This window comes from Mustelus asterias, chromosome 7 (assembly GCF_964213995.1).
Source record: "Mustelus asterias chromosome 7, sMusAst1.hap1.1, whole genome shotgun sequence".
Classification (NCBI taxonomy): domain Eukaryota; kingdom Metazoa; phylum Chordata; class Chondrichthyes; order Carcharhiniformes; family Triakidae; genus Mustelus; species Mustelus asterias.
Genome location: NC_135807.1, coordinates 137,054,071 through 137,076,481, shown reverse-complemented (window position 1 = coordinate 137,076,481; position 22,411 = coordinate 137,054,071). Strand labels below are relative to the sequence as shown.

The 22,411-nt window shown below is 46.4% G+C and overlaps 1 protein-coding gene across 2 annotated transcripts in view; it reads left to right on the top strand.

The window, feature by feature from the left end:
* col14a1a (collagen, type XIV, alpha 1a) overlaps window positions 1–22,411 on the top strand; it is a 245,891-nt gene that overhangs the window by 189,281 nt on the left and 34,199 nt on the right. For both annotated transcript variants that reach the window (XM_078216910.1, XM_078216911.1), the window contains exons 35-41: window positions 203–280; window positions 5,824–5,910; window positions 12,078–12,131; window positions 13,074–13,169; window positions 13,932–13,985; window positions 16,662–16,715; window positions 19,987–20,040. In XM_078216910.1, coding sequence (XP_078073036.1) covers window positions 203–280; window positions 5,824–5,910; window positions 12,078–12,131; window positions 13,074–13,169; window positions 13,932–13,985; window positions 16,662–16,715; window positions 19,987–20,040 — 477 coding nt within the window. The remainder of the gene's footprint in view (window positions 1–202; window positions 281–5,823; window positions 5,911–12,077; window positions 12,132–13,073; window positions 13,170–13,931; window positions 13,986–16,661; window positions 16,716–19,986; window positions 20,041–22,411) is intronic.

Sequence of the window (22,411 nt, the reverse complement as noted above, 5' to 3'; positions counted from 1 at the left end):
CCCAGAGGTCGGGAAACCCGGTAGTAATGGGGTGAGGTGGCTGGTGCAGGATTAGTTCCAGGAAGCAGCAGACGTTTCCAGCACTGCTTGAGGGCCGGGAGGAACAAGAGTGCTCCCCTCACAGGCCATTTGAGGAAGCCTGATTAAAATGTGTCTGATCTTTCACAAAGATTTACTTTGTGGTATTTTGTTTGCATTCCAGTTCCAGCTGCAAGGATTTGATATTTCCTGTTCCACTTCACATGCAAACAGAGACAAGTGTTGTGAATTGCCAGCCCTGGTGAGTACAGAATAAAATCAAATATTTTTAAGGCAGAGGTTGATAGATTCTTGAGAAGTAAGGGGGTGAAAGTTATGGGGCAGGCGGGAATGTGGATCTTAATGAATGGTGGAGCAGGCTCAAGGGGCCAAGCCTGCTCCTAATCTATATGGACAGTATCTGTGCAGGTACTATCTGTAAGTTTTTGTATATATTTATAATTTTAGAGGCATGGAGATTAATCCGAGCATGGGTGGAGTTAACGACAGTTGACCCAGGAATTTGCCAATTCTGCAATTGATTCTGACTAAATTGGGGCGGCAGGTTGGCACAGTGGTTAGCACTGCTGCCTCACAGCGCCAGGGACCCGGGTTCAATTCCGGCCTCGGGTCACTGTCTGTGTGGAGTCTGCACGTTCTCCCCGTGTTTGCGTGGGTTTCCTCCGGGTGCTCCGGTTTCCTCCCACAGTCCAAAGATGTGCAGGTTAGGTGAATTGGCCACGCTAAATTGACCCTTAATGTCAGGGAGATTAGCATGGTGGGGTCATGGGGATAGGGACTGGGTGGGATTATGGTCAGTGCAGACCTGATAGGCCAAATGGCCTCCTTCTGCACTGTAGGGATTCTATTCCAGATTGGACCGATTTGTCCATTTATTGAAATTAATTGACGCAAAATTGAGGGAGGAATCTTTCCAAAACCGACTTCCCTCCATTCAGGCCAATCTAGGCCTATAGCCCCATCTTTAGTTCCTTCAACAAGGGCAGGTGATGGTCTGGTGGTATTATCGCTAAACTATTAATCTAGAAACTCAGCTCATGTTCTGGGGACCTGGGTTCAAATCCCGCTATGGCAGATGGTGGAATTTGAATTCAATAAAAAATATCTGGAATTAAGAATCTACTGATGACCATGAACCATTGTCGGAAAAACCCATCTGGTTCACTAATGTCTTTTCGGGAAGGAAATCTGCTGTCCTTACCCAGTCTGGCCTCCTTGTGACTCCAAGCCAATGTAGTTGACTCTCAACTGTTCTCTGAAATGGCCTAGCGAGACATTCAGTTCAAGGGTGACCAGGAATGGGCAATAAATGCTGGCCAGCCAGCGACACCCATGCCCCACAAATGAATTTTTAAAATGTCCCAATGTCTTGGTCTTTTGTCACCCTTTTGTCATAATGATCTCTCCCTATCACGGGCGGCATGATGGCACAGTGACTAGCACTGCTGCCTCACCGCGCCAGGGACCCGGGTTCAATTCCAGCCTTGGGTGACTGTGCGGAGTTTGCACGTTCTCCCCGTGTCTGCATGGGTTTCCTCCGAGTGACCCAGTTTCCTCCCACAGTCCAAAGATGTGCGGGTTAAGTTGATTGGCCATGCTAAATTGACCTATGCTAAATTGTCAGGGGGATTAGCAGGGGCCTGCCCCCATAAATGTGTGGGGTTACAGGAATAGGGCTTGGTACAAACTCGATGGGCTGATTGGCCTCCTTCTGTACTGTAGGGATTCTATGATCACGGACTTTTCGTTTTGTGCTTTGTGCTCCACTTCTGTCTCTGGACTTTCTTAAGACTGGTTACATTGCTAACTGTTTCCATTTCGGGTGAAAGATCACCCGCCTGATCTCCACAGATGCTGCCGGACTCAGTGTCTTTCTTTGAGTTTGATCTGAGATTTCCAGCATCAGCAGTAAATTATGTTTGTAATGTTTCTGCTCGATGACCTTTCACCAGAACCTGTGTGCCGTACCCTCCCTAAAGCCCAGGCTGCTTCCGATGGCACGAAGCCCAACGCTGCACACGGTGTAAATTTCCCATCCCCTTAAACTCACTGCTTCATTTCTATATTCTAGATTTACAACCTGTAGTGGAATTGTGATGACTTTCATTTGCTGAGTTACAAAAACTGACTGTCCGCTATTTTCACTCATTCGGAAGATGGAATTACCGCCCCTCCCCCACCCGCACGCCCCACCCCTCCACCCCACCCCCCCCAAACCTGCACATCTTTGGGCACTAAGGGGTAATTTAGCATGGCCAATCCACCTAACCTGCACATCTTTGGGCACTAAGGGGTAATTTAGCATGGCCAATCCACCTAACCTACATATCCTTGGACACTAAGGGGCAATTTGGCACAGCCAATCCATCTAACCTGCACATCTTTGGACTGTGGGAGGAAACTGGAGCACCCGGAGGAAACCCATGCAGGCACGTGGAGAACCTCCACACAGGCAGTCACCCAAGGCCGCAATTGAGCCTGGGTCCCTGGCGCTGTGAAGTAGCAGTATTGCCTGCCCCTAATTGCCCTTGAAATGAGTTTCAGAGGGGCAGTAGTCAACCACATTGCTGTGAGTCTGGAGTCACATGTAGGCCAGACCAGGTAAGGATGGCAGATTTCCTGGTATGGAGGGTCTTAGCTATGAGGAGAGAGTGGGTAGACTGGGGTTGTTCTCCTTGGAAAGACGGAGAATGAGGGGAGATCTAATAGAGGTGTACAAGATTATGAAGGGTATAGATAGGGTGAACAGTGGGAAGCTTTTTCCCAGGTCGGAGGTGACGATCACGAGGGGTCACGGGCTCAAGCTGAGAGGGGCGAAGTATAACTCAGATATCAGAGGGACGTTTTTTACACAGAGGGTGGTGGGGGCCTGGAATGCGCTGCCAAGTAGGGTGGTGGAGGCAGGCACGCTGACATCGTTTAAGACTTACCTGGATAGTCACATGAGCAGCCTGGGAATGGAGGGATAGAAACGATTGGTCTAGTTGGACCAAGGAGCGGCACAGGCTTGGAGGGCCGAAGGGCCTGTTTCCTGTGCTGTACTGTTCTTTGTTCTTTGTTCTATTTCCTTCCCTAAAGGAACCAGGGAACCAGATGGGTTTTTACAACAATCACTGGTGGTTGTCGTGGTCACCATTACTGAGACTGGATTTCAATTCCAGATTTTTATTCAGAAATTGAACTAAACACCACCAGCTGCTATGGTGGGATTTGAACCTGTGATCCCAGGATCTGGGGCCTCGGGTCGACTGGTCCAGTGAAATTATCACAGTGCCACCATCTCCCCTGTGGCCTCTTTCTGTGTAACAAGGCTCTGTGAATAACTCGAGCATAAGATTGATACAATTTGATTTGATTTATTATTGTCACAGGTATTAGTATACAGTGAAAAGTATTGTTTCTTGTGCACGAGACAGACAAAGCATACCGTTCATAGAGAAGGAAAGGAGTGGGTGCAGGATGTAGTGTTACAGTCATAGGAATTACAGCATTGTAAGAGCATTTGAGCATTGGAGCGTTTAAAAGAGTTAGAATAAAGTTTTAGAAGCATAGAATGAGAGTAAAAGATAGAATTAGAAGGAATGCTGGGCACAGCTTGCAAGAAGTCACCACGTTCCGGCGTGCACTGGGTTTAAAGTTATGTTATTTGAATCCTTGTGAATTCCTGGATGCTGGTGGTCAGTGCAGACCCCCCAAGTGTTGAATTTCAGTGCAAATGCGATGAGTTTGGCATGACCGACATTCTCAAATTAATTTACCATGCAAGTGTGGTGCCTGCCACATCATCCAGCATTAAACAAAGCTGAGACAGCAATCGATTTAGAGGAAAAACAGTGGCCAAGGAATGGGAACATATTGTAGCCAGATTCATCAACGCTGTGTAAATGAACGAGACTCATGGACCCCTCCCCTGTGGCCTGAACACAGCTTTATTCCCAATAACTCCACCTGAATAGCACTGTGAACACTTACAAAAGCAAATCAGGAGAGAACAAAAAAAACACATCTGCTCATTGAGAAAATAAATCTCATCTTTGCCAGCTTGAGAAAATAATTCAGAAAGAATGTTCCCGATGGTGGGGGAGTCCAGAACTGGGGGTCATAGTTTGAGGATAAGGGGGTAAACCTTTTAGAACTGAGGTGAGGAGAAATGTCTTCACCCAGAGGGTGGTGAATGTGTGGAATTCACTACCACAGAATGTAGTTGAGGCCAAAACACTGTCTGATTTCAAGACAAAATTAGACACAGCTCTTGGGGCTAAAGGGATCGATGGATATTGAATTTGATGATCAGCCATGATCAAAATGAATGGCAGAGCAGGCTCAAAGGGCTGAATGGCCTCCTCCTGCTTCTAGTTTCTATGTTTCTATAATTTACACTGCATTCCAACTCTTAAATGTCTGATTTTAAAAGCAGTTAATATAAGCGACAGGCATAGAATCCTACCTAGTGCTTCCTATAAAACTCTTGTAATGGTTTATCACATATAGACTGTTTTATTTCCAGATTTTTCCCCATTTCTGTAAGTTAGTAACCCTTGCTGGTTTGGTGATCGGCAAAAGAACCAGAGGGAGAGATGAGGAAAATGTTTGCTGAAAAGGGGCGGGTACTTCCTCCTCAGAGCCTCTGTGCCAGTTGGAGGTCCTCCCTCTGCAGTTTTGTCTCCCTGCATATGCCCTTCCCCCTGCCCCCTCCAGGGGGGGCCTGCCAGGGCCTGCCAATCCAGCCCCAGTGAGATCCCGGACTTCCCTGGGTTAGGGTGAATCTATGGATCTTCTCCCTCCCAGGCCTCCTGCAGTACCGGCAGCGGCCACTGGCCCTGGTGTGCTGCAGAGCTGCTGGCCTCCGATTGGCTGGCAGCTCTAGAAGGCGGGTCTTCCTCCTGGAGTCAGATTGGAGGTCTTGCCTCATACTAATTAAAAATTAACCAGAGACCCCGTGGATCACAGAAAACCTAGAAAAGTAATGGAAATTTGCAAAGAGCTCCAGAGCCAGTGAAAAGTCTTGGTGTTTTGGGTGGAATTCTGACCTTTTCTGATGCTTTTCCAACGTCCACTTGCCCCTCTCTGTAATTGTTTTCTTTGCTTTGCATGTCCTGAATCCAGTCCAGGTAAATAGGCTGGTGACCCCTAAATGGGGCACAAACATTCTCCGAAAACAGATTGTCTTGGGAGAAATGGAAGTGATTGGATAACTGACACAACAGTACGAGGTCCCAAGTGCTTGAGTGAAGCTACAAATAAAAGGGTTCAAGATGTATTTGAAATCAATAAACAAAAATTATCTGGAATTAAGAATCTACTGATGACCATGAAACCATTGTCGGAAAAACCGATCAGGGTCACTAATGTCCTTTAGGGAAGGAAAGCTGCCGTCTTTACCTGGTCTGGCCTACATGTGACTCCAGAGCCACAGCCAATGGACTCTCAACTGCCCTCTGCACAAGGGCAACTCAAGACAGGCAATAAATGCTGGCCAGCCAGCGCTACCCATGTCCCACGAACGAATTTAAAGGAACTATTGAAAGCAAAAATGCCCATGAAGTATTTCACTCAGGCCAGCCATAGAAACTTATTTTACTAATGGTGCAGGAACCCTGATTAAAGCGGGGGCGAGTCGACCAATCAGAGTGGGCCTGAGCCTCTGCTCAATTGAACCGGGTCCCCACCAGAGGCCAAGGTGTCGCTGCGGGGTGAGGGGGGAAACCTGGTTAAATCGAGCAGAGGCTCTCGGCCTCTGTCTGTCATTGTTCATATGATTCATCGCAATGTTTTTCATTACAGAGAGATGAAGCGAACTGCCCTGCTCTGCCGCACGCCTGTACTTGTTCTCAAGACAGCAAGGGACCACCGGGACCTCTGGGACATCCCGTAAGACACAGTAACTGATTAGAAAAACTATAACTGGATAAAACACTTTAGTTTTGAAGTAAAGAGTCAATCATATTTGGCAGACCTTGTTTGTAAAAATGTGGCTCACAGTAGTCACATTATGTTTGTGTAGATACTGTGGTTGGTATGGTCTGTGGGACCCTGTGCTTTATTAATAGCGGCATTGGTCATCAAGACAAAGACTTCATGTTAAACCTTTGTACTCACTGCTTAGCCCCCGGCTGGAGTATTGGTTCCAATCCTGGGTGCCAGACCGTAGCAAGAAGATCAGGACCTTGGAGAGGGCAGAGAGGAGGATTAGTAGAATTATACAAGAGAGAGGGATTTCAGTCATAGAATCCCTAAAGTACGGAAGGAGGCCATTCGGCCCATTGAGTCTGTACCAACCACAATCCCACCCAGGCCTTATTCCCGCAACCCCACATGTTTACCCTGCTAATCCCCTGACACTAGGGTCAATTGAACAAGGCCAATCAACCGAACCTGCACATCTTTGGAGTGTGGGAGGAATTCTCACATGTCATTTATCATTGTCACATGTAGTAGTATACAGTGCTATACAGACAAAGCATACCATTCATAGAGAAGGAAAGGAGAGAGTGCAGAATGGAGTGTTACAGTCATAGCTAGGGTGTAGAGAAAGATCAACTTATTGCGAGATAGGTCCAGTCAAAAGTCTGATGGCAGCAGCAGGGAAGAAGCTGTTCTTGAGTTGGTTGGTACGTGACCTCAGACTTTTGTATCATTTTCCTGGTGGAAGAGAGAATGTCCGGGGTGCGTGGGGTCCTTAATTATGCTGGCTGCTTTGCCGAGGCAGCGGGAAGTGTAGACAGAGTCAATGGATGAGTAGCTGGATTGAGCTACATTCACGACTTTTTGTAGATTCTTGCGGTCTTGGGCAGAGCAGGAGCCATACCAAGCTGTGATACAACCAGAAAGAATGCTTTTTATGGTGCATCTGTGAAAGTTGGTGAGAGTCGTAGCTGACATGCCAAATTTCCTTAGTCTTCTGAAAAAGTAGAGGCGTTGGTGGACTTTCTTAACTATAGTGTCGGCATGGGGGGACCAGGACAGGTTGTTGGTGATCTGGACACCTAAAAACCTGAAGCTCTCGACCATTTCCACTTCATCCCCATTGACGTAGACAGGGGCATGCTCCGTCCATTTTCTGTCCTGAGAAATGAGAATAGTGAGAGCTGACCCCTGATGAGGGTCTTTAAGATCATGAAAGTGTTTGTCAGGGTAAACATAGAGAGGAATATGGGGAAATTCAAAACAAGGGAGTGTAAGAATAAGATATTCACTAATAAATCCAATCGGGAATTCAGGAGCAACTTGTTTACCCAGGGAGCATTGGGAATGTGGAACTCGCTCCCACAGAGAATAGTCGAGGTGAATAGTGTCGATGTATTTAAGGGAAGCTTGTCACGTATAGGATAAGGAAGGGATAGAGATATAAATCAATCAGCTTAGATGAGGTGATCTTGTGAGGAAGTTTAAGTTTATTTATTAGTGTCACAAGGAGGTTTATATTAACACTGCAATGAGTGAAAACCCCCTAGTCGCCACACTCCAGAGCCTGTTCGGGTACACTGAGGGAGAATTTAGCACGGCCAATACACCTAACCTGCACATCTTTCAGACTGTGGGAGGGAAACCGGAGCACCCGGAGGAAACCCACGCAGACACGGGGAGAATGTGCAAACTCCACACAGACAGTGACCCAAGCCGGGAATTGAACCCGGGTCCCTGGCGCTGTGAGACAGCAATGCCAACCACTGTGCCACCGTGCCACCAGGAGGCTCATGTGGAACATTGAACACTCCAATGGACATGTTGGGTCAAATGGCCTGTGTCTGTGGTGTAAGTTCTAAGTATTGTCCTTCTCTCTGATCAGATTCAACGTTACATTGCGAGCAAATCTTTTTCAAAGCACGAAAGTAAGGGTTTGTTGGTGAGCAGTGTTGAGTTTCATGTCTCGACACAGTCCAGGAGAATAGACAGGAGAGAAATGACATGAGTACGCAGGAATGTTGAAGAGGCTACTTTGTCACCCATCAGCCCAATTGTCAGACAATAATCCCATCCAAATACTTGACACAGCACCAAGGATAGTGTGAGCAAGGCTTTAGCAATTTATGTTTGACATCTGGATCTTTCAGTTGGACCTTGGTGTCTTCACATCACTGTTGATATCTTTCATATCAAATATATTCACTTTGTCCTGCTGCATCGCACCGACATTCAAGGAATGTGGCTTCTTGTGCAGTCCAACCAGGAGATTTGGCATATTGAATTTACAGAAGAGTGTCTGGCTGTTGGTCAGTTTTCATTCAGTGTTAGATTTATTTACAAAGTGAAATAAATGTTTCTCCACCCCGGTGTCAGTAAGTGTCTCTTTTTGAGAATTGATGAACTGATAGTTCTTAGTAATTGTCCAATGCATGGTCTCACCTGTGTACACTTAAACTAAATTTACGCAATTACCACTGCCCAGGAGTGGGTTCACACACCAGGGGGCCCAATTCTCCCGTTCCACCCACCACGGGAATCGTAGGAGGCGACCATGGGAAGGTCCGTTGACGAGATTTTCCGGTTTCGGGGCGAGCGGGGTGTTTAGAGTGTTAGAGTAAGCTACACAACCCCTCTAGCTTCCTATCTGTTGACAGCTGTGCCTTAGTTGGGTGGCCCTCTCACCTCTGGTTCAGAACATTTGCGGATTCAAGTCCAACTCGAGAGATTTGAACACAATCTCGGCTGATGCTCCCGGTGGAATGCCGAGGGAATGCTGCACTGTCAGTGATGCCATCCTTCAGATGAAATGTTAAACCAAGGCCATGCCTGCCGTCTCTGGAGGGCGTGAATCATCCAGTGGCACTATTTTGAAAAAGGGGAGGAGAAGTATTCCCCAGTGTCCTGGCCAGTGCCCATCGTTGACACAGACTTTCTGGTCAGTTGTCACATTGCCGTTTGTGGGATCTTGCTGTGCACAAATTGGCTGCTGTGTTTCCTACATCATGATGTGGAGATGCCGGCGTTGGACTGGGGTAAGCACAGTAAGAAGTCTCACAACACCAGGTTAAAGTCCAACAGGTTTATTTGTAGCAAACGCCACTAGCTTTCGGAACTGGCTGTTCCTTCGTCAGGTGGGTGGGATTCTAGTCTCCCACCCACCTGACGAAGGAACAGCCAGTTCCGAAAGCTAGTGGCGTTTGCTACAAATAAACCTGTTGGACTTTAACCTGGTGTTGTGAGACTTCTTACTGTGTTTCCTACATCAGTCAGTGCCTATAATTCAAAAGTACTTCATTGGCTGTGAAGAACTTTGAGATGTCCAGGGGCGGTGAAAGGTGCTATAGAAATGCAAGTTCCTCTTAATCCATTGAGGAAAGGCCCATTAGAGACTTTAGCCATCACGCCCAGTGTGTGTTGTCCCGTACCAGGAGTGTAAGTGTGGAAAGCGAGCCTTTCTGAGTTGCTGCTGTCCATACTCCATCCATAAAGGTGGAAAGCAGATATAAACCATTCTGCAAAAACTCCTCACGTTTACATGTCCATCCTTTTGGACAGTGAGTTAGAGCCGGGACCTCATTCAGCCTCAGGCCACGAGCTGAGATTGACAATTCACAATAGTGAAGACCCAAATAAACCCTCCTCCTGCCACCCCACAATGCCACAAAGCACACTGTGCCAAGTCACCACTGGCTTGTTGCTTCTACCCATTACCTGCTACAGTTCCGCGGCCTTCAATCATGGAAGATGATATTATGGGTGGCACAGTGGTTAGCACTGCTGCCTCACAGCGCCAGGGACCCGGGTTCAATTCTTGGCTTGGGTCACTGTCTGTGCGGAGTCTGCACATTCTCCCTGTGTCTGCGTGGGTTTCCTCCGGGTGCTCCGGTTTCCTCCCACAGTCCGAACGACGTGCTGGTTAGGTTGATTGGCCAGGCTAAATTTCTCCTTAGTGTTAGGGGGGTTAACAGGGTAAATACGTGGGGTACGGGGATAGGACCTGGGTGGGATTGCTATTGTTGCAGGTAGGGATTCTATGATCCTATGATGGGCTTGTGGCAACCAATCCTTTTCAGATGGGTGTCTTCCTATGGTTCACCTTTGCTGGTGTCTGAAGAGGCCATTCCCTGTGATGCTAGCTCTGCCACAGGTGAAGGCAGCCAGTGTTGTTGTGTTTTGCACTGGCATCTGTTGCCAAGCCACTGTTACCACTGGAGATGGGGGTGGCGGGTGTCAGTAAAATACTAGATCTGCGCACAAGGCCCATTTATATTGGATTACATAGATTACATCACAGGTCACAAACACGAAAACAAAACACTGGGACTCATTTCAAGAGGGATGGAATTAAAAAGCAGAGAGATGATTGTCCAACTTGTATAGAACCTCGGTTAAATCACACCTGGAGTTACTGTGAACAATTCTAGTCTCCATCTCATAAAAAGAATGTAGAGGCAGAGAATCATAGAATCCCTACAGTGCAGAAGGAGGCCATTCGGCCCATCGAGTCTGCACCAATAACATTCCCACCCAGGCCCTATCCCCGTAACCCCACACATTTACCCCACTAATCCCTCTAACCTACGCATCCCGGGACACTAAGAGGCATTTTAGACCATAAGACCATAAGACATAGGAGCAGAATTAGGCCACTCGGCCCATCGAGTCTGCTCTGCCATTCAATCATGGCTGATATTTTTCTCATCCCCATTCTCCTGCCTTTTCCCCATAACCCCTGATCCCCTTATTAATCAAGAACCTATCTATCTCTGTCTTAAAGACAGTCAATGACTTGCCCTCCACAGCCTTCTGCGGCAAAGAGTTCCACAGATTCACCACTCTCTGGCTGACGAAATTCCTCTTCATCTCTGTTTTAAAGGATCGTCCTTTTAGCCTGAGGTTGTGCCCTCTGGTTCTAGTTTTTCCTACTAGTGGAAACACCCTCTCCATGTCCACTCTATCCAGGCCTCGCAGTATCCTGTAAGTTTCAATAAGATTCCCCCCTCATCCTTCTAAACTCCAATGAGTACAGTCCCAGAGTCCTCAATCGTTCCTCATACGACAAGCTCTTCATTCCAGGGATCATCCTTATGAACCTCCTCTGGACCCTTTCCAAGGCCAGCACATCCTTCTTTAGATATGGAGACCAAAACTGCTCACAATACTCCAAATGGGGTCTGACCAGAGCCTTATACAGCCTCAGAAGTACATCCCTGCTCTTGTATTCTAGCCCTCTCAACATGAATGCTAACATTGCATTTGCCTTCCCGCACACCTTTGGACTGTGGGAGGAAACCCACGCAGACAGGGGGGGAACGTACAGACTCTGCACAGTCACCCGAGCCGGGAATTGAACCCGGGTCCCTAGAGCTGTGAGGCAGCAGTGCTAACCACTGTGCCACCGTGCCATCCCTCTTGGGAAGATGCAAAGTAGATTTATAATTACAATACCTGAACTGTTAGGCTATGCCCATCGGGAAAGATTGAATAGAACAAAGAAAAGTACAGCGCAGGAACAGGCTCTTCGGCCCTCCAAGCCTGTGCCGATCATGATTCTCTAACTAAACTAAAGAAAAAACCTTCTGCCCTTACTCGGTCCGTATCCCTCTATTCCCTCCCTATTCATGTACCCAGAATAGGCTCCAGGAAAGTGAAGGCTGAGGGGTGACCTGGCTGAGATCTTTAAAATTAAAATGGACATAAAGAGGGCATTTCCACTTGTGGGGGAGACATGAAGAAGGGGCCATAAGTATAAGATAATCACTAAATTAAACAGGGATCTCAGAAGAGAGTGGTGAGAATGTGGAACTCACTACCACAGAGTAGTGGTTGAGGTGAATAGTATGGACACATTTCAGGAGAAGCTGAGTAAAGATGAGGAAGAAATGAAACAGAAGGATATGTTAATGGGAGTGAGGTGAAGAGGGGATGGGAGGAGGTTCGAGTCGAGCTCAGAAACTAGCTTGGACAGGTTGTGCCAAATGTCATGTTTCTGTGCTGCAACTATTCTGAAATTTGAAAAATATTTTTTATGTATTTGTGGATTTTATGATTTTAATTTTGATTTGCAGTCTCGTACTCAGACACGTGTGGAGTGTATTTGCTGCAATATCACTTTCATGTGTATTTTACAGGGTGGCCCTGGATTGAGAGGCCCCAGAGGAGTGAAAGGAGAGCCAGGTCAAAGGGTAAGAGATCCCTTTACAAATCTACTGGGTCAAAGGGTAAGAGATCCCTTTACAAATCTACTGGGTCAAAGAGTAAATAATCCCTTTACAAGTCTACTGTGTTAAAGGGTCAGAGATCCCTTTACAAATCCACTGCGTCACAGGGTAAGAGATCTCTTTACAAATCTATTGGGACAAAGGGTAAGAGATCCCTTTACAAATCTACTGGGTCAAAGGGTAAGAGATCCCTTTACAAATCTACTGTGTTAAAGGGTAAGAGATCCCTTTACAAATCTACTGTGTTAAAGGGTAAGAGATTCCTTTACACATCTATTGGGTCAAACGGTAAGAGGTCCCTTTACAAATCTACTGGATCACAAGATAAGAGATCCCTTTACAAATCTACTGGGTCAAAGGGTAAGAGATCCCTTTACAAACCTACAGTGTTAAAGGTTAAGAGATCCCTTTACAAATCTATTGGTTCAGAGGGTAAGAGATACCTTTACAAACCTACTGGGTCAAAGGGTAAGAGATCCCTTTACAAATCTACTGGGTCAAAGGGTAAGAGGTCCCTTTACAAATCTATTGGGTCACAGGGTAAGAGATCCCTTTACAAATCTACTGGGTCAAAGAGTAGGCGATCTGTTTATAAATTTACTAGAAATCCATGAAATCAGTCATGGATCTGATTTATAATTATCCCATTTTAGATAAATACCTATGTCAGTACATAGCGAATTGGGTAAGTATTGCACTCCTGTCACAGATTCAGAATCACAGTGCTCAAACTTAGCAATGTTCCCAATCGCCTGGTGAAAAATGTTAGCAATGGCTGACTTCTCTATCCAAATCTCTGTTGGTGCTCTGCACCAAGAAATTACAATATACGCGATAATGGTGATCTTCGATAATGATTAACATTGTTCACTTGTATGTTTGAAATCTCCTTTTGTTTTGTGACAGGGTCCAGAAGGTTTGCGAGGTGAGATTGGACCCACCGGCCTACAGGGGCAACCTGGCCCCCAAGGACCAAGTGGACTTTCTATTCAGGGACTGCCGGTGGGTTCATGTTGTCAGGGACTGGGCCACACAACAACACTTGTCTGCGATCAGCCTGATATTCACTGTTTAATATTTCTTTCCTTGTTAGAACAGATTGGATTTGAAATTGGTCTTTGGAGAGTAAAATGGAATGGGCTCATAGCCAGCTGAGTCCAGGGTGAATCTGCTGCCTGGTTTGTAGGGCCTCAGAGTAAATGGGTTTAATAAGCTTGTAGCCAATCAGACTCATAGCCAATCAGGTTCATGGCCAATTAGGCTCACAGCCAATCAGACTCATAGTTCATCAAGTTCCCAGCATATGCGAGCCATAGCAAATCACAAGTCTGCTTTTCTCAATTGTGAAGTGTACATGTGTGTATGTGTGTACGCCCGTGTGTGAGTGTGCATGTGTGTGTGCATACATGTGTGTATAAGCGAGTCTGTGCACATGTGTGTGCAAGCGAGTGTGCAGGTGTGTGTGCACGCATGTGTGTACGTGTGCGCATGTGTATATATGTGTGTGAGCGAGCATGTGCATGCACAAGCATGTGTGTGTGTGCGCGTGCGTGTGTGTGCGTGTGTGCGTGCGTGTGCAAGCATGCATACGTGTCTGGGTGTGTATGTGTGCATGTCAGCATTGGTTTTCACTGTGTTGTGTAGTGCAGAATGAAATTATAAAGGAACCTGTGTAAAAGTATTTCCAGTTTCACTGTAAACAGCATAATGTGGAAATGTGCACCTGTGTTCCTGTCTGAATTGTGTCTTCCTTCATTCTGTTAGGGCAGCGGCGGTGAGAAGGGTGAGAAAGGAGATATTGGACCCCTGGGTCACCAGGTATGAGTTCCATTTGATGATAGATTCCGACTGCAATTTAGAAATGTTATTTATTAACATAAGTAATTTGCTTTATATTAGCTAACCGTAGTTATTCCATTTCAATAGCTAGCTTTATGTTAAAATTTTATTTGTGTGTCTAAAGCAGATTGATTGAGAAAGTGTACATTTCTGTGAGAATTTGCTTGATAAGGTGGAACAAATCTGCTTCAATGTGTTCTTAGTTCTGGAGCTGTGGGCATATTCCAATTGGCTGGGAAATATTGCTGGAGGCTGCTGGACTTGTTTCAACAGAAACTATTTGAATTTGATTATTGCAAATACGTAAAGGGATAACTGGCCTACAAGCTGATAAATGTGGGTGCAATCTATGTTTGTAGTCAAGCTTCCAGACTTTTCTGTCATTACTTATCCTTGAATGCAGTATCTTGTGCTTTGCAGAGAGCTGGTGTCTATGTTCATGTCAAGATGTTGTATGACCCTGGGAGCCATCGCAGCTAAAGCTTTATGTATTAATGCAATCTAAAAATAAACACCAGAAAAGCAATATTTCACAGTGACCTGAGTGTGGGTTCCAGTCCCACTTCACACCTCTGAGCACAAAGTCCAGACTGACCCTCACAGTGCAGCACTGAGGGAGTGCTGTCTTTCAGATGAGTTATTAAACCGAGGGCCCATCAACCTCCTCAATCTGATGAAATGGACCCCATGGCATTATTCGGAAGAAGATCAGGGGAGTTTTCACCAGTGCACTGATCAATATTTACCCCTCGATGGAAAGATGACCTGGTTATTTATTTCATTGCGGTTTGTGAGGGCTTGCTGTGTTCTCTGTCCTCTCTCTACAGCAGTGGCTACTCCACAAAGAGGACTTAATCGATTGGGGGGAAAAAAATTAAATGTGAAAGACACTATGTAAATTCAAGGATTTCTGTATTTAAAAAAACTTGTGCTAAACCTCTTTCCGTTACTGATACCACCCCAATTGGCATTGGGACTATTGGTAACAGAGAAAGGGCGACACATTCACAGGATGGTTTAAGAATTGTGATTTTTTTTCTCTAGATGGGGTAAGAGGAAAGGCTCAGACTGGCCAGTCATGTGACCCTGCGCATATCTACCACCCCGCTCGCCATGGGAATCGGAGCGGGCGAGAGACGGACAGTGGGAAGGTCCACTGACCTCAGGCGGGATTTTCCGTTCTCGGGTCGAGCAAGGCCGTAAAATCCCACCCTAGTCATAGAGTCACAGAGGTTTACAGCATGGAAACAGGCCCTTCGGCCCAACTTGTCCATGCCGCCCAGTTTTTACCAATTTTACCAAACCAGTCCCAATTGCTCGCGTTTGGCCAATATCCCTCTATACCCATCTTACCCATTTAACTGTCTAGATACTTTTTAAAAGACAAAATTGCACTCGTCTCTACTACTACCTCTGGCAGCTTGTTCCAGACACTCACCACCCTCTGTGTGAAACAATTGCCCCTCTGGACCCTCTTGTATCTCTCCCCTCTCACCTTAAACCTATGCCCTCTAGTTTTCGACTCCCCTACCTTTGGGAAAAGATATTGACTATCTAGCTGATCCGTGCCCCTCATTATTTTATATAGACCTCTATAAGATCACCCCTCAGCCTCCTACGCTCCAGGGAACAAAGTCCCAGTCTATCCAGCCTCTCCTTATAACTCAAACCATCTCCATTTCAAAAGTCCAGTGCCAGCATCGAGCGTTCCCAAAGCAGTCGGGATTGTTCCTTGACAATGTGTAACTCACCTTCTTCCCAGGAGAGATGGGAAATATTCCCAATGGAAGCTGGTTCGAGACCTCTCAAACCCATCTCTGATGGGACCCCTGCAGCCAGCAAGAGTAGGAGCTTTCCATCCCAATGTAAAGCATTGGCTTGCAGCATGGCTGTCAGGAATTCACAGATGCCCAGTAGAAAGAAAGAACTTGCATTTATATAGCACCAAAGAACATCCCATAGCATCATAGCCAACAAAGTATTCTGAAAGTGTGGTCACTGTTGTAATGTAGAAAATCTGTGAGCACATCTCCCACTCCACCTGATGAAGGAGCAGCGCTCCGAAAGCTAGTGGCATTTGCTCCCAAATAAACCTGTTGGACTTTAACCTGGTGTTGTTAGACTTCTTACTGTAATGTAGGAAACACAGTGGCCAACTTGTGCACAGCAAGATCCCACACATCGCAATGTGATAACAACCTGGTCACCTTATTTAATGATGTTGGTTGAAGATCAATATTGGCCAAGATACCAGTTGGAACTCCCCCTGCTCTTAAACACAGCGCGGTGTAATCTTCTACACCCACCTGAGAGGGCAGCTTAGGTCTCAGTCTTGTGTCTCACCTGTGATAGTGCAGTACTCCCTCGGTATTGAATCACAGATGGAGGCTATTCAGTCTGTAGAGTCCACATCAGCTCTCTGCAAGATCGAATCACCAAGTCTCACTCTCCCCCTTTTTATTTCCTCTCTAGCCCTGCAGATGTTTTCTCTTCAGAAAGGCTGGGATTGTCAGTCTAGACTTGGTGCTGGAGTAGGACTCGATCCCAGAACCTTCTGACTCAGAGGCGAGAGTGTTACTCACTGAGCCACGGGCAACACCGAGATCACACCACTCGGAAACAGTGTCTAATTCTTTCCCTTTTTCACATTCCTAGGGAATTCCAGGAGGACAAGGGAGACCCGGACGTGACGGTTCGCCAGGTGCGAGGGTAAGACTCAGGAAGCATTTGGAAACTCTCTTGGGATAATTTTGACCAGCGTCTGATGCAGAATCAACACTGAAATCCACGTGAGATTTGAGTAGCACAATGGATATGTTCCTGGTCTTGATTGCTGGTCAGCCATTGCAGGAACGTACCACAAGAACACTTAATCACAGAATCACACAGTACAGGAGAGGCCCTTCGGCCCATTGAGTCTGCACTAACACATGAGGAACACCTGACCTCCCACCTAATCCCATTTACCAGCACTTGGCCCATAGCCCTGAATGTTATGATGTGCCAATTGCTCATCCAGATACTTTTTAAAGGATGTGAGGCATCCTGCCTCCACCACCCTCCCAAGCAGCGCATTCCAGACCATCACCACCCTCTGGATATAAGGTTTTTCCTCACATCCCCCCAAACCTCTTACCCCTCATCTTGAACTTGTGTCCCCTCGTGACTGACCCTTCAACTGCTCCCTTTCCTACATTGGAAATGCTGGAAATGAAATCAAACAATCGAAACTGATATAGAAACATAGAAGATAGGAGCAGGAGGAGGCCATTCAGCCCTTCGAGCCTGTTCCGCCATTCATCACAATCATGGCTGATCGTCCAACTCAATAGCCTAATCCTGTTTTCTCCCCATAACCTTTGATCCCATTCGCCCCAAGTGCTATATCCAGCCGCCTCTTGAATACATTCAATGTTTTGGCATCAACTACTTCCTGTGGTAATGAATTCCACAGGCTCACCACTCTTTGGGTGAAGAAATGTCTCCTCACCTCTGTCCTAAATGGTCTACCCTGAATCCTCAGACTGTGACCCCTGGTTCTGGACTCCCCCCACCATTGGGAATACCCTCCCTGCATCTACCCTGTCTAGTCCTGTTAGAATTCCATGCCAGGTAATGAGGAATAGAATGTGGGGTGAAATCAGTGGAATTGGGAAGGGAATCTGATCCAAAATCACCCATTTTACAGTATTGGCAAAAGCTTAAAATCTCCCCATTCCTCCTCCCACCACACATGTTTCTCAGCCTGCATTTATATAGCACCTTCAACATCATCGAATGTTCCAAAGTGCTTCACAGGTGTGTTTGCAAACAGAAATTGACATTGTGTGACATAAGGAGACAAGGTGACTACAAGCTCAATCAGACGTGGACGTTGTCTAAGGAGTGATTTAAAGAGAGAGAGAGAATTAGGGCGGTTTCGGGACAGAATTCCAGAGGGGCAACGGCAACTTTGGAGCGATTAAAATCGGGGATTCTCAAGAGGCCAGAATGGGAGGAGTGCAGATATTTGAGGGTGATGAGGCTGGGGGAGGGGTTACAGGGATGGGGGGGATGAGGCTGTGGGCTGATGTGAAACCAGGCTAAATATTTTAAACTGGAGAGTCTGCATGTTCTCCCCGTGTCTGCGTGGGTTTCCTCCGGGTGCTCCGATTTCTGCCCACAATCCAAAGATGTGCGGGTTAGGTTGATTGGCATGCTAAATTGTCCCTAGTGTCAGGGGGATTTGCAGGGTAAATATGTGGGGTTATGGGGTAGGGCCTGGGTGGGATTGTGGTCGGTGCAGACTTGATGGGCCGAATGGCCTCCTTCTGCACTGTAGGGATTCTATGATTCTATGAAAGGAAGCGGTTTGTGACACTAGCATAACATCAGGCACGAGTTCTAATGGAGAGAGAAATGATTCTGTGCCCACATGTAACACTTAGGCTGTAGAATATAATATTTGGGAGTCAGCCATTACAAAAGAGTAGATTTTTGAGAATTTTCTACTGTCAACATGGAAATTCATGCATTGGGAATGTTGGGAATTATGCAACATCGTTCAGATGCACCGTGCTCCACCTGCTAATGTTAATGAGTTAATGAGCACCACTAATCTGGGAGCTGAATTCCTCAGTTAATTGACGTCATGACTCAGTCCAGAGACCTGAGCACAATGCAGGCGGATTCTCCTCCCCCAGTGCCGTACAGAGGGAGTGCTGCACTGGCAGAGGTGCCAATTTTTGGGTGAGGTGTTAATGCCAAGGACACACCTGTCCTCTCAGGTGGGTGAAAGGGCTGGGATTTTCCAGCACCACCGCGGTGTGTCTCCCTGCACCCTCCCCCCACCCCTCCCCGGAGGATGTGGCGGACCCTTTAAATCTCCATTCAGTTTGACAGGACCGTAAAAGCCACCGGGGCAGGAGGGGTCATTTGGGGTCACCATGCCGCTGGCCAGTGATCCCATTGCGCTATTTTGATGAGGTGCGATGCTGAGTGTGGATTGGTGTTCCAGCCAAAATCTATCCCTCAATGAACATCACTGATAAACAGGCTTTCTGGTCGGTATCCCATTGCTGTTTGTGGGATCCTTCTGTGCACACAATTGGCTGCAGCATTTCCCGCATTTACAGCAGTGGCGACACTTCAAACAGCCCTTCATTGGCTGTGAACTGCATTGGGATGTCCCACGGTGCTATATAAATGTAATTTCTGCTGTTTAATGCTCTTCTTCTGATTGCAAATTCCTAAAATGAACTTGATTCTTTACAAACGTCTTTGTAGCTGTGATTTGAGTAAACGGCCTGAGTCCATGAACGAGTGTGTCCGTGTGTGTGTGTGTCTCCGTGTGTGTGTGTCTCCGTGTGTGTGTGTGTCTCCGTGTGTGTGTGTGTCTCCGTGTGTGTGTGTCTCTGTGTGTGTGTGTTTACGTGTGTGTGCCTACGTGTCTCCGTGTGTGTGTCTCCGTGTGTGTGTGTGTCTCCGTGTGTGTGTGTGTCTCCGTGTGTGTGTGTCTCCGTGTGTGTGTGTCTCCGTGTGTGTGTCTCTGTGTGTGTGTGTCTCCGTGTGTGTGTGTTTCCGTGTGTGTGTGTCTCCGTGTGTGTGTGTCTCCGTGTGTGTGTGTCTCTGTGTGTGTGTGTTTACGTGTGTGTGCCTACGTGTCTCCGTGTGTGTGTCTCCGTGTGTGTATCTCCGTGTGTGTGTGTCTCTGTGTGTGTGTGTTTACGTGTGTGTGCCTACGTGTCTCCGTGTGTGTGTCTCCGTGTGTGTATCTCCGTGTGTGTGTCTCCGTGTGTGTGTGTCTCCGTGTGTGTCTCCGTGTGTGTGTCTGCGTGTGTGTGTGTCAGCATGTCTTTGTGTGCGTGAGTGTGTTGTATGTGAGTGTGTGTGTTTCTGTTTGTCAGTGTGAATGTGTGTGCAGAAATATATTTTAGCAGACGAACGATACTCTATTATGCCAGAGTTACAGAATAACCTGTGCAATTAACTCTTGATGCAGGGTCCGGTTGGTAAGGATGGTGCTATAGGTGTGCCTGGGCCAGCTGGGCCTGTGGTAAGTACATTTGCATGTTGTCCTCCCTGCAGCAAGATGTTGGTGTTTAACAATGTCGCTTTTTCAGGGCCGAAGAGGTACAGAGGGTCCAGTTGGACCAACTGGCTTTCCAGGTAGGAGGGTAAGTTTCTTTTTGCATAGCTAAATGCCAGTAAGTTCCAGGAATCCCAATCACCCTTTCCATTCCACATATCAGGCGCGGTGTTTTTGTATCAGGCTGACTGCAGGTGTTCAGGAACAAGGGCTGCTACTTTTTCACCTTATGATTCACTGGGAATTGAGTTTCATTTTATATTGTCCTTCACCCAGAGACATGTCGAGGTTAAATAGAATAAAGGTCTTTGATTATTTTATATCAGAATTGCTTTCTGGTTGTAGCTTCAGTTAATTGGATTACACAGACTGTCAAAGCGCACTTTCGAAACACCGAGACATGGACCGGTCTGGAAAAACACTCAGACTAATTAACTGGTCTCCCAACTTAACCCTCGGAATTACTCACTCCCTTCAATAATTATTCTAAATGTATTAAGTTGATCTTTCTCTACACCCTAGCTATGACTGTAACACTACTTTCTGCACTCTCTCCCTTCCTTCTCTATGAACGGTATGCTTTGCTATATAGCGCAAGAAATAATACTTTTCACTGTATACTAATACTTGTGACAATAAATTAAATCAAAAAAATCACTTTGGCAATCCATTTCATATGTTCACCACTCTGTGTAATAGAACCATTAGAAGGGGAGGTGATGGCCTAGTGGTATCATCACTAGACTATTAATCCAGAAACTCAGCTAATGTTCTGGGGACCCAGGTTCAAATCCTGCCACCGCAGAATTCAATAAACTATATCTGGAATTAAGAATCTACTGATGACCATGAAGCCATTGTAGATTGTTGGGAAAAATCCATCTGGTTCACAAATGCCCTTTAGGGAAGGAAATCTGTCGTCCTTACCCGGTCTGGCCTACATGTGACTCCAGAGCCACAGCAATGAGGTTGACTCTCAACTGCCCTCGGGCAACTAGGGATGGGCAATAAATGCTGGCCCAGCCAGCGACGCCCGTGTCCCACGAATGAATTTTTTAAATCCCTACAGCGCTGAAGGAGGCCATTCGGCTCATCCAGTCTCACCCACTCTCCAAAAGAGCATCTGACCCAGGCCAATTTCCGTGTCAATATTATTTTATGTGATGAAGTAGAGAATTCTATGAACAACAACATTTGCAACAATTTTTCTTCTCTGATATTACACCAAGCAATTAGAAATCAGGGCCTCCTGCACTTGCACTGACATTCAGTAAGGTCTATCTTCCTGTGCTATTCCTCCTATCCCTTAGCTTGCTTAGTATCCAAAAAATCAGCCTCTGTCTTGACTATGTGTGAGAATCCACAGCTCTCTGGGATGGAGAATACTAAAGGTTCACAACCCTCTTGAGGGAAGAAAGGTCTCCCCATCTCACTCCTAAATGGCCAACCATTTATCTGAGTCAGACTTTGACCCCACGTTCTAGATTCCCCAGCCAGGGGGAGCATCTTCTTAGCATCTACCTGTTGATGTATTACAACACTATCTTATCAAATCCCTTAGAATTTTATATGTTTCAATTAGATTTCCCCTTTTATTCTGAATTCCAGCAAATAGAGGCCTAGTCTACTGAATCTCTCCCCATTAGATATTCCTCTTATCCCACCAGCCTAGTGAATCATGCCATGTAGCATGACCTAAGACTGTTCACCATGTATTTCATTTTGGTGGACAGGCTGAGCACTCTGTTTCTCACTGCTTTATGATGTGTGTAATGCACCAATTGCTTGTAAGGGATTGGGTAAACACACTGCAGGTTCATTTATCAATTCTAGGCACATGCGAACAGAAAGCTTCAGGACATCGGAGCTCCAGAGCTGCACGCCTGTGCTCGGCTTCAGACCAAAGTGAAACAGACATGACACACTTCCACGTGAGGGCATGCTTAAAGGCGTACTTTAAAAAATAATTCATTCATTCGTGGGGCACAGGCATCACTGGCTGGTCAGCCTAGTTGCCCGAGGGCAGTTAAGAGTCAACCACATTGCTGTGGGTCAGGAGTCACATGTAGACCAAACCAAATAAGGATGGCAGGTTTCCTTCCCTAAAGGACACTAGTGAACCAGATGGGTTTTTCTGACAATGGTTTCATGGTTATTATTAGATTTTTAATTCCAGATTTATTTTATTGAATTCAAAATCCACCATACGCCCTGGTGAGATTTGAACCCGGGTCCCCAGAACATTAGCTGAGTTTCTGGATTAACAGTCTAGTGATAATACCACTAGGCCATCATCTCCCCCGACAACGCTGCTTTGTTAAGCCCTTTAGTATTATTT